The sequence below is a fragment of the Macadamia integrifolia genome, unplaced genomic scaffold, assembly GCF_013358625.1.
Source record: "Macadamia integrifolia cultivar HAES 741 unplaced genomic scaffold, SCU_Mint_v3 scaffold2025, whole genome shotgun sequence".
Taxonomy (NCBI): domain Eukaryota; kingdom Viridiplantae; phylum Streptophyta; class Magnoliopsida; order Proteales; family Proteaceae; genus Macadamia; species Macadamia integrifolia.
In genome coordinates this window covers 62,121-81,921 of record NW_024868467.1, presented here as the reverse complement: position 1 = coordinate 81,921, position 19,801 = coordinate 62,121, and the positions used below count along the sequence as shown (strand labels likewise).

General features: G+C 35.8%; 1 protein-coding gene across 2 annotated transcripts; it reads left to right on the top strand.

Moving 5' to 3' along the window:
- Window positions 1–10,303: 10,303 nt before the first annotated feature.
- On the top strand, window positions 10,304–15,021 carry LOC122065454 (wall-associated receptor kinase-like 14). Of its 2 annotated transcripts, XM_042629270.1 has the most exons (4): window positions 10,304–11,801; window positions 12,159–12,236; window positions 13,720–14,754; window positions 14,934–15,021. In XM_042629270.1, exons 1-4 carry the CDS (start codon window positions 11,078–11,080, stop codon window positions 14,948–14,950), a joined length of 1,854 nt encoding a protein of 617 aa, XP_042485204.1. In that variant the 5' UTR covers window positions 10,304–11,077; the 3' UTR covers window positions 14,951–15,021. The 2 variants fall into 2 exon arrangements, with proteins under 2 accessions (XP_042485204.1, XP_042485203.1); XM_042629269.1 differs by having other exon boundaries at window positions 10,307–11,801; window positions 13,720–15,021.
- Window positions 15,022–19,801: the final 4,780 nt, after the last annotated feature.

The following is a 19,801-nucleotide window of genomic DNA, read 5'->3' as shown; positions in this document are numbered from 1 at the left end:
AAGTTTGAACATGTATTCCAAAATATCTGTCTGTTTCAAAATATTTTAACTGAAATTTTGTTCAAAATAAAATAATAAAAAAATGTGTGAAAAATATCAGAATAATTCATTTCGGCTCCATGACCAAAATTCTAAAATTTTGTGAAAACTAAAACCTTACTGAAGGGGAAGGGGAGAAGGAAAGTTGGGATTTGATTCTGAAACCAGCCAAGGCTATTACCATCTATGCTGTTGCACCATCAACCCACCATGGCGGTTTTCTCATACACTTTTCCCTGGTGGTTGGCACTTCTCCCTTAGGATAGTATTTCAGGGTATGGAAGTTCGATGAAGTGGGGAAAAAGGAGTTGGAGATCAAAATGATAACCAAAAACCTATGGAGTTCGTAAAACAAATCCTAGTGTGATGGGGTATTTATTGTCTGGAACCATTGACTCTTCAATTGGAATGAAAAAGGGTATTTTGGACTTTTGTAAATAGAGAGCGAGAGTTAACGATGACATTCATTATTCTAAAGAGTCTACATATACCATCAAATCATCTTAGATGAAGAGATTCTCTCTTCACCCTTGGATGGCAGAATACTTTTTCCATTGAACACATTATTATACTTTAAAAGAAAATGAATGGTTTGTGCCGTGTAGGAATATATCCACTTTGAGTAATCCCTATATGTAAATATTGAGTTTTCATTCCATGTGGCAAGTCTTTAACCTGATAACCCCGTGCCACATGGCATGCATGGTGTATCATGATGCCATGTCGCAGCCAGCTACTCAAGTTGCAACTTGCAAAGAGTATAATCTAATTCTAAGTGAGGAAAAGAGCGGAAAGAAAATCAAATGGCATAAGATTCATCTGTTACATTGTTATATATGAAACTTGGTTCACCCAATATATATATATATATATATATATGTATATATAACTTGGAACAACTCTAGATGTTTGACTAGTTGACTTGTCAATGTTGTGGGGGGGGGGCTTTCCTATTTGGTTAATAATTTATTGGGTTTTGCTCCATGTATTACATGGATGGTTGCACTATATTATAACCATATCAATTTACCCTCATTGGTCTTCATAATATATGAGACAAAAATGATATTACACACAATTAATTTAAAAAATTCTAGAAGAAAAAAAGTTACCCGATAATATGTACATGTGTCAAGATACAACGTATGATCAAGTTGCCTCGCATTAAAGATATTTCTGCATATCCTTCCATTGATGGCAAATGTTGATGTGTATGTGTATCATCGGATAACTTTTCTTCACTCAAAAATTTTATTTAAAGAGATCAAATAATTGCCTTTTGTCTTGTTTGATTCTTGTCAAATTATTACAACTCCTCCTGATGACTATGAATATGTCTAGTCTTCCTCTTCTTGGTTAGGCCATGGTACTCATCATCGTCATCATCTCTGGTTTGGACTTAGGAATGGAAAAAAGAAAGGTGAGGAAATTTAAACGGTGGCATGATTGGTCAGATTCGTTGTTCTTTGACCTTCAACGAAGGGCAATAGAGAAAGTGATGTTGGTCCAAACCCATTAACAAGAAGGATAGTGATTATTACTGTGGTGGGCTTTGATCAGCCATTCACAACCATGGTTCTTAACTGTCGGTTTCAGATGGGCTGTATTGATAGAGATCAATATTAATACCTGATCGATCTGGATCAGTCACACATCTTTTTCTTAACAGTAAAGAAAATGTAATTTTTTTTTTTAAAAATTAAGGGTAAAAGTGATTAATACACCGATCTGAATTGGATCAATATCAGCATCTTAATATCGATACCGATAATTAAATCCATTCACAACTCAAGTATCCATTTGACATCTTTTGCTTCGCTTTTTCCCACTATTTTTATCTCGATGGGGAATCGAACCTGAGACTATGCACTTAATCCACACAATCCCCCCCTAACCATTTGGGCAATCCATGGGTGGGTACAGAATAAATAAGAAAAAACACACACACACACACACACTCACACAATGAGTACGACAGGGTTCGATCTTACATCCTCCTCCCCTAGGTGCCAGCTCCACAAGCCGAAGCTACTACCAGTAGGCTATCTTAGTGTTCGTTCATCTTCTCTACTCAATTCTCATAAACTTATATATAGTTCTTTGTAAGTTATGACTTTGGATCAATGGTAGCTTTCCCTATCTCAAGGATCACATATCATTTAGTAGCTGATCTGTTAAGTTGCTGATATAAAATTTGAAGACTCTCCATGAAATATAAAATGAAGAAAATGCTTTCTATGGGGGAGTGTGGCTTAATTAGATCAGACTCTACATTGGATCGGGGTTAATCGAAATCAATACCAAACAAGGTAAGTGCCTCAGAAATGGGTCCAAGTCAATCATTACATTTCACTCTCCCCCACACCCCCTCAATAAAAGAATTAAAAAAAAAAAATTAAAGGAAAAAAACTTTAAAAAAAATTTCATTAATTTGAATTGATATTTGCTATAATGTGGAATTTTTTTAAATGCACATTTACTTTCAATGTTTGTCTCGAGGTAAAATTTGATCAAATAGATGGTTGGTGGTTTTAAATTATCTTATGGGACTTTTGACAGATTGTTATTAATTTTGTTGGTTGTTGATGACTACTAAAATTGAACTTATAAAAAATAAAATATCGCACATGAAGACAAATGAATCACTTCAACCAATGGAATCGAATCCAAAGTTCACTCATCACATCTTCGATAATGAAGAGATTCTTTTGTCACTGTCATTGTAGGAAAAAGAATCTTTAAAATTTCTATAATTCAATGGGGAAGTGCTATTAACATCTGGAAAAAAAATGTTCAAAGTTATTAGAATGTATATCAAACTTAAGAACTTAAACTATTGGACGAAGAAACCAATTGTCGATTTACCATATCCTCCAAGAAGAACAACAAAGGCTATGTATGATCATTGTTAGCAAAAATGGGAAAGGCAAAAAAACAGAGACGTGCAGTATGAGTTTTAAATAGATAAAAATGATAAATGATATAGTAAAAAAAACAAGGAACGACAAATGGATAGTAATGAACGGCAAGGGTATTAAACGTGTAGTTTAAAAAAAAACGAAACCAAAAAAATGACAGTATACTCATGTAAATTGAAAGATTATTATCTGTATATCTGCATCTAATGTTCTAAACTGCAACAACATCAAACATTCATGCATATATTATTCCAAAATATAGCATGTTCATCATTCACCTTCATATCAGAAATTCATGATTCAAGAGCAACCTTCTTTCTCCAATGTCTTGAGTTGCAGAGGAGTTCATCAGGTCTTCTTTAATGGCAAGATTGAGTGAGGGCCGTTGAACTTGAGCTGTAGGAGAGCTTAGAGCGGTTGAGAGGATGGGAAGGGAGAAATGGGAGGGAAGTGGGAAAGTGAAAAACCCTACCGTCTTCACTCCTATGAATGGGTTTTGTCTGTTTGTTTTGTTTTGTTTTGTTTTGTTTTGTTTTGTTTTTTTTTTATAATGAATATGATAAAATTCCTATTTTACCGTTAAAATCCAGATACACATTTAAAACGTCTATTTACAACATGTTTTAAATGGATTTTTTCTCCATTTCCATTCCCTATTATATGGCACCATACGGCAAAACATGTTTTAAATAGAAAAAAATAATAACCATGTTTTAAACTCGTTTTTACTAAAATGCGTATAATTATATGGTACACATTTATAGAATACATCAATCCAGGGTTTAAGATATCAATATCATGTATCATATCAATATTCATGATATTGATATTATACAACCGATATAATATGATACAGACCAATCTTTAAATCTATCATATAGTAACTCCTTCAAACTATCGTTACTTTAAACCATGCACCTACCAGGTAAAGTTGTTACATATATATATATATATCTATATATATTTAGGTAAAGTTTTTAGATGCTTTATGGATCATTAACTAACAAGTGACTTCAACCCAAAATAGCTGCGTGCCAGGGCACCTGCACTGCTCGTGTTCTCCACAACCTGTGAGATGTAAAATATGCCTTTATCAACTCGTCAACGTTTCCATCTGGGATTTCCTATACGGCATCTTTGGGCACGAGGGCTGTCCTTTTTGACGAAGTCAATGACGAAAAAAGAAAAAAAATAATGGTTTTTTTTTTTTTTTGAGAGAGTGCAACCGCTGCCATCGTCTTGTCTCTCTCTCCCCTATTGAAATGACCTATCTGGGTACGAGGAGATTATAGAGAGACTATGGGAGTTGCTGGTGGAGATTGCGCTGCTCTGTAAGAACACTGGTCGTCTTTTCCACACGACATGACCAAATGACAAATTGACGATTCCTGCATTATAATCCGAAGAGGACGAGCTTGGGAAGTGAATCATTGATGTAACCTAAATCAAAATCGATCCCGAATAATTAAAACCATATTGAATGACACCCAACAACCACAAGGCCCACATAAGTCCTTCACAAAGACTAAAAAGCTGAAGTTTTGATAAGCTTTTCTTGGTATTATACCTTGGAAGCACGTTTCGTAAATGCCCCGACCAAGGAAGATGATACGAAAGACCCAAAGCCTAGAATGAATGAAAAGCCAAAGAAAATATATACCCACCATGTATAACAAAATAGATGTAATTAAAAATCTCCCATAAATAAGCTAGAGTGGAGATCCCCCCTCATTTAGGTAACTACCCCATCTCATCTCACATAATTCATGGGATATTAGCTTCGACTTTAATATGCACCAAATTGTTTGCAAGAGGTATGAGGTTTTGAAAATTTAACTTCTACTAATTTAGAGCAATTTCAATTTGACTATTGAAAACACAAGGGTAAACCTTAAAACGGGTGCATTATCTGGTTGGGATGTGACATTAAATTTGATATATTACCACGGTACTAAGTTTAACCATACTATTCAAAGAGTTAATAAAAAAATTGGCTATGTGGAAATACAACTTTCTTTCTTTTGCATGAAAGATGGTTCTCATCATCCAATCCGTTCTGTCATCCACACCATCTTACCTCATGTTTTGTTTTGCATTTCCCAACGTCACTTGTAAGAAGTTAAATTCCATATATTTTTAATTTTGGAATGAAGACATAAATCAAGCCAAGAAATCACACTTAATTGGATGGCACAAAATTTGCTCTTCAGAATATGAAGGTGGCCTAGGATTGAGGGACTTTGAATATCAAAACAAGTCTCCTTTGTTGAAGCTTAGATGACAACTTATTTTTGAAGATAATGCCCTCTGGGCACAAATCTTAATGCACAAATACTTCTCTAACATATCTGTATTTGATCCTATCACATTGAAGAATAGAGGTTCACCTACTTGGAACAGTATTGTAAGTATTATTCCAATCTTCAAGAAAATAGTATATGTAAAAGTCGAGAATGGAAACAGAACAAAGTTTTGGACTGATCCATGAATCCTTTCCATTCCTAACTTTAGTCTCCAAATTTCAACATTGCTAGTCATCTGAAATCCCTTACCAAAAAAAAAGGAAAAAAAAAAGTCATCTGAATTCATCTTTCGTGTGGGTTCAAGATGTTATTTTAGGTAAAGACTGGAATGATGCTAGTTTGCTTTCATCCATGATTCCATACCCCTCACCAAAATTATTCTGAATATTCCAATTTTCTCTAGCGATGATAGATGGTGGTGTCATCTCTAAAAAAATGGATACTAACCACCAAAATGGGGCACATACTAACCGAGTTGGACTGTCTAACCATGGTACTTGCTTCTCTTTGTTCACACTGGTGTCGTTTCTTCTGGAAACACAATGTCCATCCAAAATTTAAGATATTTTTCTAGAGAGTTGCTATTGACAGAATCCCTACCAAAGATATTCAAGGCAAATGGATGGCTATTGATCTAACTTGTGGACTTTGCCAAACTCATCATGGATTTCTTTGGCACACTGGGTTTAAGGATGGAAATTTCTATGCTTTATCTTTTAAGTCTCTTATATTGTATCTCATTAATTTTAATACTATACCTGTAGATGATTTGAATAACCTCTTTACTATTTTAATTATAACTTGTTATTTCCTATAGAGACATAGAAAGAAGGTAATTTATGCTCATGAAAAACCTAATTCTCTTTTTATCCTCAATACCATCAAGCAATGGATTGATCAATAGTGTCAAACTATTAAGATCTAGATGATTGCTCTCCAATCAACAATTCCTGATACAGTACGTTTTCCATTCCTAAACACACCCTTACTTGTTTGTTCAGCTATTACTAATACTAATAAAGCCATCTCTGCCTTGGGCTACTTGCATTATTAACAATGGAAGATGTGTCTCATATTTGCTGATTACATGATAACAGAGAAAACTTTTGAAACTAGCACAAGGGGCTTTCTTAATGGGTTGAAACAAACATACAACGATGGGTTAAATATATAGGAGGTATGGAGTGATCCAGAGGAATTGAATCACGCACTTGTTGACAGTAGTATGGCATGGTGGCTTTGGAGCGTAATTCCTCTTTTTCTTAATGGTCATAATTTTGTGTCTATAACAGCCTTCATGCTCAGTCCTAAGAACGAAGTACTCTTACTTATGCAAATTTTTGCATACAAGATCATTACCAAACTCTTTTTTTTTTCAAACATTACCAAACTCCCACATGTAGATATAACTAATCTGGACATTTTTTTTTTTTGCTAAAGTAACTAATCTGAACATTAATGTAATTAATTATTTATATACTTAATGAATTTTCTTTTCTTCTAATAAAAGAAATTTGACATAAGGTTTTTCCGCAGGTCCATAATCTATTGAATATCTTATTTTATTGACCTGAGCACTGCACTTGGCTTAAGAAAGATGATCTAGAAGGCCAGCCTTCCTTGAACCTTCACTACCATAATAATAAATATGACAACAACACAATAATAATGCCATCCACCTACATAATGATGCATTAAATAATAACATTAATTAATGAGAATAAGATCTTCCTATCTAGAACTCAAAATTGTTTATTATTTCTTCCGTCTTTGACATGTAACATTGCAACATCTTTAACCCCCCACCCCACCAAAAAAAAAAAACCACCCTGGCTTATAGCCTGCTTCGAAAAAAAAAAAAGTTTCATTTATGCATATAATATGTCCTCTTGTAGCAAGATATAGAAAATGTTATCAATAAAAGTCCTAAGATATCATAGATTTTGAGAATTTTTTTTACTTTCTTCATATTGATTACGATTTCTTGATTTTAGGTCCACGGTGACTTGATGGAAATCGATCTATTGTCTGTTTCTGGATTTTTAAAACTTGACATTGACGGGAGTTCTCTTGTCAACTAATTTGTTTTTGGGTGGAGTGGTGGGATCTTTAGAATAGATGAGGAATAGGAAATCTCAAACTAGAAGCCTCATGGGGAGCCTCTAGGTAGTTGCCCTCCTTTGATCCAAGGAGGCATTCTTTTTTGGGATAGAAACAGAGATTATTCTTTTATTAGGTAGAAACACTATTACAGTTTTAAACGCACTCTCACTTTTTACCATTTAAAACATGTTTTTCAGTATGTCTCCTAAAGATACTGAAAAAATTGCAAATGGCAAACATTCTCTACCTAGAAATATTTATTTTTTCTTTCTTTCTTTTTTTTTTTTTTTTTTTTTTCTTCTTCTTCTTCTCTCTCTTTTTCCGAAGTTTGATTGACTTGATTCTCTTGCTAACATGAAACTAACTCAATGATCTATATTTCTCATGATATCACATTCAAATCAAATTCAATGTTCGAACCTCGAAATTGAGATACAAAATGATGCATTTGTTGAAAAGTGTTTATAAAATGATGATTCTCAATTTCAATTGAATTCACTCCGAGGGTTTTGACCATGTTGACAACAATGAATAACATCACAGCCGAGCCAAATTGCTCAATAAGACTTTGAACATGTGTGGTGTATGAATTTAAAATCAGTGATGGATGATATTCGATGATATGTCTTAGAACTTATAATGAGTCATTGGATGTATATGCATTAATGTTGGATATTATAGTTATTTTCAACATTAGATGTTATTCATGTAATAGTTTCTTAATTTATAAAGATAATATTGTTTTTTTGGTTTTTTATTATTTTTTATTTTAAATTTAATTGTTTTAAATGCATGTTATCCATTTTCCATATTTTACCATCCTTTATTTTCTTTTTAACCATTTGTTACTATATATTCATAAATTTTCATTATTTAAAATCTATATCATGCATTTCTATTTTTTTACGGTTTCAACTTTTTGCCAACTATAGGCAGAAGTGGAGTAGAAGGCCTTGTTTGGATAAAGGAACGTCGAAAAAGGCTTTCGTAGTCAACACTTATTATTTGCAGCTGAGTCCATCTATGGAACTGTTGGTGAAATTTATTGCATTTAATATGTATTTGACTGGTTTCAGCGTACTGAAATGCCCCTCTACTTATGGATATATCCCAATTATGGCCTCTTTTCTAAGGGTGTCAATCGTTTTGGAATTAGATATTTGGTTTGGTTTGGCTTTGATTTCGGTTCCAAAGAGTGTTAGTATAATTCAGAATCGAATCAGGTAATACTGTTTGGTTCTGGTATAGTTCCGATTTCTATTCAGGTTTTGTATTTGGTTCTAGTATCTAGTTTTAAATTTGATTCTACTATACATAAGACAAAATACAAATATTTATTCACTAGATTATTCTTCCCAAACAAAAGAGAGTTTTAAACTTAGATTATAACTATAACTCTACAAGACAACTAAAGTGATTAATTATGTCAGGTTTCTATTTAAGTTACATTGAGAGTTTAGTTTTGAAAAAAAGTTGAAAAAAGTTACATCAAGTTATTTGGTTTGGTTTCTGTTAAAATCGTCGGTTTTTGACATAGATCCAGATCTGGACCAAATCCAATTATAAACATTCATTTCAAATCCATGATGTAATCATATTATAATCAGTTTGATTTGATTCAGGGTATTCAGTCCGAAATCAAATTCAGTTCAGGTTACTCTTTTGATTGGAAATGATGAAAAACTTGATCTTGTATGTATCAATTCAATTACTTAAATTAATTACTTGTCAAACAATAAGTTGTGAAAGGTAGTATGACCAGACATCCCTGGATGGACATCGATTTGAATATTGTGATTGACGAACAATCAATCGTTTATAGCCAAATTAGTTCAATTAAACCTATTTAATTTGATTACAACAAATTTATGATCCATTTAAAAATTGCTTTTAATATAATTAATTAGTTAACCCATTTTAAGCTTAATTACCCTTAGTCCAATTATAAATTAATAATTAATCAACTAAATAAAAATGTGTTCATGCCCGCCAATAAAACCAAGTATCTAAAATATATGGAAATAATTTGAAACCTTAAACAGGGACCAATTATTTTGGCCCAACTGAAACCGATCAGGTTTGACCAGTTGACACCGCTACCACTTACTTCCATTATTATAATACAAGTTTATGACATTCTTGTTGTTTTTCATGATTTTGAAAAAATGGTTGAACTCACAGTTCCGCCCATCTCCACCATTTATTGTCACAATACAATAGTGAACATAACAGATAACGCCTACCGCCTACCGCCTAATCGACGTCAACACTTCTCCCTTAATGAATAATAAAAAAATGAAAAATGGGTAAGCAATATGCTACCCGCTTGTACGATCACTGCACCAACGATTAAAATAATGGGAAGTCATATGGAGGCATCTTTCAGTAGAGTGGAATTCCTTTTTAACTCAATCAAGGAGTATTGATATTTGTCGATACCAATTTAGATCAGATTGATTCTCATCAAGCACTTTTACTTTTACTTTTCAAAAAAAAGTACAGCTTCATTAAGGTTTTACCCTTGAAAATCGATAGAGATAATTGATTAGGATCGATCAAGCATTGACATTGGTCTCGACTGATATCAATACAATATCATCGATTTAGCCAATCCGATATCAATACTTAGAGCCATGGGCTCAATAGAAGTGGCAGTGCACAGCTAATGGCTAAGAGCACCTCAAGGTATGCATCCATGTATTGGGGTCTATGTCCAAGTACCCTAGGCCATCAGATGTGCCACTGCCACCCCTATTGCATCTCAGAGAAGCAGAATCATCTTCAGCACATGGAGGCTGGAGCAAGGCAATGCAGTTTTTTCGCATCTCCCTATATGTAGGCACAGAAGCACGCAAGTTGATAGCTTTTTTTTTTTTTCCATAAGAAAAAATATTAAAACTAGTCAAATGTATAATCTGGTCTTCATAGTGCTGCAATTAAATATAGGCATTATGGCCATCCTTGACTTTCTTCTTCAAATAAGCATTATTTTTATTATTATTTTTTTGGTAAAATTTTCAAAGAAGCACTATGACACTAAACAAAAACAATAGAGGAAGAAGCAGCTCTCAGCTCTGTAAGGTTCTGATGCATAGAATTGGGTAGTTACGTATTTAACATTTGGACTTTCTAAAGAGAGATATCGAGAGGTGTTATCTGGCTTCCATTGTTTACTGTGAGGAAGTATCGGAGGAGAGAACTGAAGGGTTTCACTGTTGATTTGAATTTTGAAGGGGAAGACTTCTGCTCGTAATCGAAGAGAAATTTCAGAGTTCATTAAAGAGCTGCAGAGGGAGAAAGAGAGAGGTAAGACTGCAACTACTTGACTTTAGCCAGCCATTGATTAACCGGGCCAGAGTCGCAATAAAGAGTTTGATGTTCACCTTGACGACATCAGCGACAGGAGTGTTTTTTTTTATTCTTTTTTCTATCGATTTGTAGAAAAAAATCAACTATGAGCTTGGGATTCAACTATCTTGGCTGTCGGGAAGAAAACAAGGTGGTTGGGTAATCAATTTTCCCCTGTCCTTGATGATCTACAGAGACTTGTCAGCTCAGATGTGTTTTTTTTTTTTTTTTTTTTTTCACTATACAGTTTCATCTTTGTATTGAAGAAGACGAGAGAAAGAAAATGAATATTCATCTGTTTCCAGTTGATCTTAAGCATAAGACCAGAGTCTTTTAATCTGAAATTCGATCAATTGACAATTAAAGATGATACTAAAGCATCGGAATCTTGTTATTGTCTTATTGATTTTCATTCTCGCCTTAAGAGCAGCTAATGCATCGACCTGCAACCGATCTTGTGGCCACGGCCGGACGAATCAACTGCCCTTCCCATTTGGATTCTCCGACGGTTGTGAAATCCATCTAAATTGCAGCGTAGATGGTGATATCCAGATCGGTGATTTTCAAGTCCAGAGTGTGAACCCAGAAAGTATTTTGGTCAGTGTACCAGCTGAATGCAACCGTTCGATCGAACCCCTAAGACAGCTCTTCCAACGGAACTACGCACTGACATGGCTGAATGGTCTATTGTTGTATCAGTGTCCCTCTCACATCTCTCGGTGTGGGGTATCGTCGACGCTGGTAGAGTCTCATTTCGGGTGGAATAGTTGCGAAACCAAGAACGAGAATTTAAGCTGCCTAGCGAGCGGCGTGGAGAAGGATGGTTTCATGAATTTCGAATTCGTGAATCAGAGCCACTGTAAATCTTTGGTTTCTACAGTCTTTGTCAATTCGAAAATGAACTCCTCGGTTTCGCTGGAGTTTCAGACGGTGGAGCTTGGGTGGTGGTTGGAAGGGGAGTGCCAATGTTCTCAGAATGCTAATTGTACGAACGTTACATCTTCTTACAATGGAAAGCCAGGATTCCGGTGCCGCTGCAACGACGGGTTCGAGGGAGATGGGTTCAAGGCTGGAGTTGGTTGCCGGAAAGGTAATTTTCCGAGCACCGGAATTTAGTTTATTTTGAATTCTGTTTTCTTAACAAGTAGGAGTTATTAGCCACGAATATAGCTCTTGGTCGGTTTGCCCTCTTTTGCTTCTCTGCAAAATATGAAATGTAATTTTCTCAATCAAGAAAGAAGAAACCTACCCAAACTCAAACTTTCCCCCTTTCTGGGTAATCCTGGAAATAACTTCTTTGATTATCATATAGTTCTTGGAATTCAAGTTATAATAATTTTGTTTCTGTTTTCAGCTTTACATGGTCAATTTTAAGTTAGTGTGAAAATATGAAACCTCGATTGCACTTATCTCTTCTAATCATTTTCGTTTTAAAACTGAAAAACAGTTCCTTCCAGTTGCAAACCTGCGAAGTATTTGTCTGGCCAATGTGGCGGAACCACAAGAGTTGCTGCTCTGATCGGAGGTATGTAATTCTTCTTTCTGTAATTTGAGCAAAATGAGCAATAGCTCGTTTTCCTTCCAACTGTCAACCTGTAAGTAAATCTTTATAGTAAAATGTCCAGATGATGAAATCCTCTCTGAGCTCCACCTGTATATACATTTTGTTTTCAACAATAGAGATTCTAATGTTCCTGCTGGTATGCTTGCTAAGCTTCCAAAATTTGTAATTGTGGATATATATAGTGTACGCATATCCTATCCCCTGTTAGCCTTACTGCGACCATAGAGGATGCACAGGGGCTTAGATATCTTAGGTTGTAAATCCTGTCCACCCCTTCCCCCACCCGCCCTCCCCCTTCCCCCTTTTTGTGTTTTTCTTATGCGAATTTTATCATTCCGAAAAGGAAAAGAATATCAGAAAATCTAGCAACTACTGAAACTCTTAGAACCATTGACGCGGGGTTTTGCAAGTAATGTTATTCTGACAGCTGGTAATCTGTAGCTGTGACTGTTTGACTCAACTTCGCCATTCTTTAGTTCTCTTGTTGTGTTCTTCTAAGTTTGCATCCCTTGAGCTGACATTGCACAGCTCCATGAGGCAGATTGACATTCTTTTTATTCTTAATATACATATATATATATATATATATACCACTCCCCCCCATGGGCTCCTGGCTAGCTGCTGGGTTATCCAAAGACCAAATAAAAAAGACGGGGGCCAATTTAATAGTTGCATCATTGTAATGAACTTGGATTTATTTCCTGAACCAGCTATGCATTCTCTTTTCTTCCTTTACTATTTGACCTATTGTAGGGGCCATTGCCTAGAGCAATGGTAAAAGGTTCAGACCGACTATAGAGGCCCACTGCTTAGAGTCTTGGGGGAAACCACTTTGCTCAAAAATGGTAAAGGTTAAGACCGAATCCAAACTCACCTCTCTTAGGACCTCGTGTAGGCGGGGCCAACATTAGGTAGTGGCCCTTTTTTACTGTTTTACTTACTGTCTTGGAGGTCTGTTTTGGGTGCCAATTTTTATACTCTTGTTTGAAATGTTAAATATTTTGTTTGGTCATCAGGAGTCACAGAGAAGGAGCATTTACCATGTATTGATGTCTCATGAATACTTATATACTCATGCAGATATGCAAGAGTTCCCTAAAATAGCTATGCCTATTTATGAAAAAAAGGGAAAATAATTATACTTTTTCAGCTGTGAGGGGGCCAAACTGCTATATACATAGTATGGTGTTTGGTATCTCAAGATTCTCAATTATGGTGTCCTCTGTTTTGAGTCTTTTGACCCTCTTGGTGCTAACTTCCAAGCATATATAGATAACTCATATTTCATAAATATTTAGGATTTTCTCTTCATAGTCTCGACAATGCATTTATGTTCAATAGAAAGCTGTTATTGTTTCTTTTAATTGTCCTTTTCTTCAAATACACTCTTAGTAGTTTTCCAAGATGACTTGCATTCCTAAGTAAGAAGGATCTCTTTTCTCAGGAATTGTTGCTGGAGCTTCTCTAGTGGCTGGTATAGCTTTTATCTGCTATTTCATCCGACGGCGGTCTACTCTCTTGAGAATCCAAAAGAGCACCAAACGCTTACTTTCTGAAGCTACGGGCAACTGTAGCATCCCTTTCTATCCATACAAAGAAATTGAGAAAGCCACAAGTTGTTTCTCGGAAGACAAAAGGTTGGGAACTGGTGCCTATGGAACAGTTTATGCAGGAAAATTCCACAATGAAGAGTGTGTTGCGATAAAAAAGATCAGACACCGAGACACTGACAGCATTGAGCAGGTGATGAACGAGATCAAGCTTCTTTCATCTGTTAGCCACCCAAATCTTGTCCGCCTCTTAGGTTTCTGCATAGAGAGAGGTGAACAGATACTTGTGTATGAATACATGCCAAATGGTACCCTATCTCAGCATCTACAGAGGGAGAGAGGCAAGGGTCTTCCTTGGACAATTCGCCTCACCATTGCCACTGAAACTGCTCAAGCCATTGCCCATCTCCACTCTGCAATTCACCCTCCAATATATCACAGGGACATCAAATCCAGCAACATCTTGTTAGACTATAATTTCAACTCGAAAGTAGCTGACTTTGGTCTTTCCAGACTTGGTATGATGGATGATTCCCACATCTCCACAGCTCCTCAGGGGACGCCAGGGTATCTTGATCCTCAATACCATCAGAATTTCCACCTTTCTGATAAAAGTGATGTTTACAGTTTTGGGGTGGTTCTTGTGGAGATTATGACTGCATTAAAAGTAGTGGACTTCTCCCGGGCTCACAGCGAAGTGAATTTGGCTGCACTAGCCATTGACAAGATTGGAAAGGGTTGTCTGGATGAGATAATAGACCCATTACTTGAGCCTGATATGGATGCTTGGACTCTTTCATCTGTGCACAAAGTGGCAGAGTTGGCATTCAGATGTCTAGCATTTCATAAGGATATGAGGCCTTCTATGGTGGAAGTTGCAGCTGAGTTAGAGAGCATCAGGCTCAGTGGATGCACTACTCTCGAGGAAGGTATCTCTGTTGAGTCATCAGTTACGTCCACTTGCTCATCACCTTGTAATGAAAGAGAGAAATCTGTAGGAGTAGATTTTAAAAAGGTCTGTTCAGGGAGTAGGAGATTGCAAGTGCCACGGAGGAATGTTAGCGTATTACAGATGGAGGTAAAGGATAATTCCCCTGTTTCTGTGCAGGATCCATGGACCAGTGAACAGAGCTCCCCTTCAACAAACAGCTTGATGGGTCCTGTAATTCAATAAGCTAAAGCTCCCTTTATGTGCTTACCTCCCTCTTTTTATATATATTTTTTTAATCTGAAATATGTAGGGTTTGTAGGTTAAAGAGTGAAACAATATGGAAGCCATTATCAAACAACTGAAAGCATAAAGAAAAAGAATGGACAGAAGAATTCTCTCTCTCTCTTCCTTACCTGAAATGGTTGCTTTCCTGAAAGCAGTGGCTTCCCTAACATTAGAATGTTTCCACTCCATTGCAACATGAGTTCCTGCAGATCCTCAAAACAACAGTTGCAGAAGCTCCCAAACCATCATGGCTCATGTCCTCTTCATTCACTTTAATCTGGTTATAGGCTAGATTAGGAGATTCTAAAGAATTGGAAGAGATCATTAATCAAAGCTTATGCTAGTTCTCCCAGTGACCTGTTGTGGCAAACCATCCCTCCCTCTTGAGACTTTAATTTGCTTGGCCCTTCCTGACTATGATTGGGCCGAAAATAAGCCCAATCTCAAAATGTAATCAATCTTAAGTTGAGGCGGGCTTGGGCGAACCTTGATCTGGCCAGGAGGCCTGAATTCTTATAAATTAGTCCGGAAGACCGCTCTACACCCTAGTGGTCCATGCCTCCACCAGCCTTCTCATTTGTCCATGCATTGATGTAGTAGCCATGCAATCAGGGACCATTCTATTGGTCAAATTACTCATATACGTCAATGTGAGCTGAACCAATTTTAGTTGGCACAGGCCGGATGCTAGCGTGGTGGAACTTGGAAATCCATTCGATGTATTGTGTACCGGTTATGGTATATCCTGGTCCAACCCCAACCAAGCCCGGTTTCATCGCTAATTTTCTATTTTTATTTACAATTTTTACAGGAGAAAATCATCTAATATTAAATAAACCTTCTTTATTTAAGCAGAAAAAACAAAAACAACTGCTATCACAAGCACAAGGCTGAAGGCACTCGTATAAATTGAAGGCAGAAGAGAGAAACTCATAAGTTTTTCTTTCCTTAGGTCATGGAGTAGTGGTGGAGAAATTGGAAGAGGGAGGGCAAGCCTCCAGGCAATCAGACTCAGCCCCATTAACAGACACCAGAACTCTTACAACACCAACAATCAGCATACTCTATGGGACAGAATGATTTGGGGCATTGTGCATTCACTTCAGCCTTCAAGCTTGAAACATCATATCTGCTTGGATTTTCTCTGCCTGCCAATAATAAAGGAATAGAACAAGAAATGCGAGATAGAAAACTCAAAAGTAAATTTTCATAGATATTCTGTATAACTCTTGATAATCTTCAATCCTGAGAAAGATTTTGATTATAAAACTATGACACTTGAAGTGGAATCTTTGATTCATGATTCAATATAATCATATCTATTATTAATTTTTGGTCATACATGTCCTCTTCACAATGTCTTGAAGGGATGATCTGTACTCATAACAAGTTGCAATCAAATTGTTTGAGGGCCATTAATTATGATGTTCTATTTGTAGAAACGGAACCTATACACAATGCAAAAAACATAACGTAACAGAAAGAAAAACAATCAAAAGAGCGTGACACAAGAATATAAGTGATTTGACAAAGTGCCTACATCCACAGAGAGATGAGAACAGTATTCCCGAGGTGCAAAGTTAATTGATGTTTTTATAACTAATTACTGACGCTAACTCAATAATTTATTGCCCTTCTAATATTTTTATAATTGGAGATTTTTTGGTAATGTTCACAAGAGTTGTTGAACCTTACTCATCTCATAGGTTAAACTTCAATAGAAAATAAGCATGCAATATGGGTTAAAAGTGTTTTCAAAATTATAGAATTTTCAAACATACCTCCATGATCACATATTAGAATTCTGTGGCATTCTTGTAGTTTTTCATAACTTTGAACCATGCTTTGACGCACATTATATATTCATTATGGACCAAATTTTACCAGTGAAATGAGTACAGGATCCTCTATAACATGGACTGATCCATGTTCATCTGTTTCATGTTACATAAAACTTTAGCAGTAAGAAGGAAATGTGGAAGTTTACTCTTTCATTGAGGGTGGGTCAATGATTTCATCTCCTCTCGTGTTTATCGCAAGTGTCACACTCTAGAACAAAATCTTTTTTCTCTGAAATATATATTTGTGACAGGGTGTGGGGTACCTTGGTGGCTTCGAGAACACTTACCCTGAGTTTTATTAGTCCACTTCTAAAAATATGCGATAAAGAATTCGCAAAACTCTATTTGAATTGAATCCTCATTGCATACCTGCTAGTAATCCTTATGCGTCCACTTTAAGAGGATCTGGATGGTCCTAAGAAAATTTTCGACCCCAAGAAAATAAGGGGTTCTAAACACTTTGAGAAGATAGAATAATTCAATATCTACTACTTTAGCAAAGGTCCATAAAAAACACACTAAATATGAAAGAAATGAAAAGATGGTAATGACTAAAACAACCCCAAGGGGGTCACCGAGTTGGTAAGGAACCTTCGCCTCAGGAAGCGTGTGTTTCGGAGTTTGACTACTCTTATCTTCTTGAGACTATTCACACGGGGGTGTTTAGTATTGTTCATTATTTTCAGTGAAAGTTGAATGATTTTCATTTAACCCCAGTATAATTCTGTTCATATGATTGTGGGTCAATATGGGACCTATCGTTAGCAAAAAAAAAAAAAGGTAATAACTGAAACCAAGAAAGAATTCTACTTACAGTCATGAGAAGCAAAGATAGAGGTGAGGAAAATGTAGATGAAAATCATGAGCATTGTGTTGAAGCTTTGCCATGGATATATAGTTGTTTTATTATTTGATATTCAAAAAAGTTGGGTTCCTTACCCTCTTATATGTAATTCAAGTGATATCCAAGGATAATAATATCCTATCTTAAAAAAGGAGGAAAGAATCTGGCAAGAAATATGATTCTTATAAAGGAAAATTATAAGAATTTTTGTGATTATTTTTTGAGAGACTTAAGAACATGAAGGTCTCTATATAACATATTTGGAGCTACGGAAATATGAAATCTGGGAGGATCTGTAAAACTTCCTAAAACTTCTTATTATTTATAAGGGGTAAAAACAGTCTTTGGCACAAGAAAGAACTTTTGTAATTATATTTTTGGGAAAATCGATCAACTAAGCCATCTGGGTATCTGGCTCATGTATCGAGGTTGCCCCGAGGAATCTTAGTGATATATCATAATAGAACTAGCCAGTGGGTGACAAACACGTGCCAAAGAGAACGAAGTGGTAGGTACACCAACCATTCCTGAATCCTGATCGGGGTCAAGACTATCAACCCAACCGACCACACCTGGTTGGCACACCTGGCCAACTCTATGAAACCAAAACTAGTCGATCATGTACATTGTGCCTCTACCGACCACGTATCTCATTTATGAGACTCATCTCTACTGTCCACGTGTTAGTCAGATTTGACTTTTTTAAATCATAATCGTTTCAAATTTAATCATGATTTTCAAACTTAACCATGATCAGAATAATAGTTGTCATATCTACAAATAATCATGATTGGATTAACTGTTAAGAGATTGATCACATCAGCCAAGAAAGAGACTTGTCTACTAATGGCGTCTAAGTCCATATCTGCAAGGATGACGATCAGCCATCTAATAAGCACGCGCACCAATTAGTATATAAGCAAGAGTTAGAGAATCAAAGATAAGACACATAGAAGTCACAACACTCTATAGACTCTACTTTAGCTCATTACTTATTATTAACTTGGGCATCAGAGTCTCCTTCTTAGAGTCACCCCTTTAGGTTAGTTTCTTATCCGTTGATTGTAGACCTTCATTGAGCGGGAATTTGCATCAACACAAAGAATGCAAACTCATATCAACCTGTTGCATGATCTCTTCGTATCCTCCTGAATCCTAGTGATATTACTTGATTTTAAAAATAAAAATTGAATTTGTTCCTTTTATGTGGATTTACTTAAAACAAAGATAATATAAACGAAGAGAAAAAATTTCTCATAATGCTAGTATACTATTGGCCTCTCAATCTCCTATGAGCTTCTTTTATTGTTTCCTCTCTCCTATTCTAACCATGTGGGTATGAATTATATCATTCTCCACACTCAAGGTTTTACGTATTGGGATTGGACCGTGTTTGGAATCAGTCCAACTGATCGTATCAGATGGTTTTTCTCTCAAAGATATCAATACCCTAATGTACTTTGATAATTTGACCTTTTGTCCATACCATATCATCAATCCGATTTTGACCAGATAATGATATCAGTGTGTCGATCAACATTAATACAATTATTGGCCAATTTACAACCAATACCTAAACACTACCCATATACACCAACATTGGAATGGCATGCAAGATTTTCTTCAAACTAGCATCGTGGGAACCCTTCTCTATGAAAGAAATTCATCATTAGTGCCAAAATAATGCTAAAATTAATTATTAGTTTTTTTTTTTTTTCATAATTTATTTGAATCCTGAAGATGCTACCTTAAAATTTTTCTTTTATATTAATTTTATTCTTTTAATGTGAATTTTACCTGAAAACAAAGAAAATATAAGGATCATCATTCCATAATGACAATTTTTTCATTTTTCTTTTCAAATGAAGCCAGTAGCAACTAGCAAGAGGTTTGTGGCTAACTGGATTTCATTTTCTTAAAACGTGACAATCATTTCTGTCACGTACGCTCTAGATATGCGTCTCTCTCTCTTTCTGTAACATGCATTCCAAACCCGATAAGGCATTCGCTTGCCAAAGGCCCGAAAACGATATTCCTGAAAACCCTTCCCCCCGACCCCCACCACCCCACCCCCC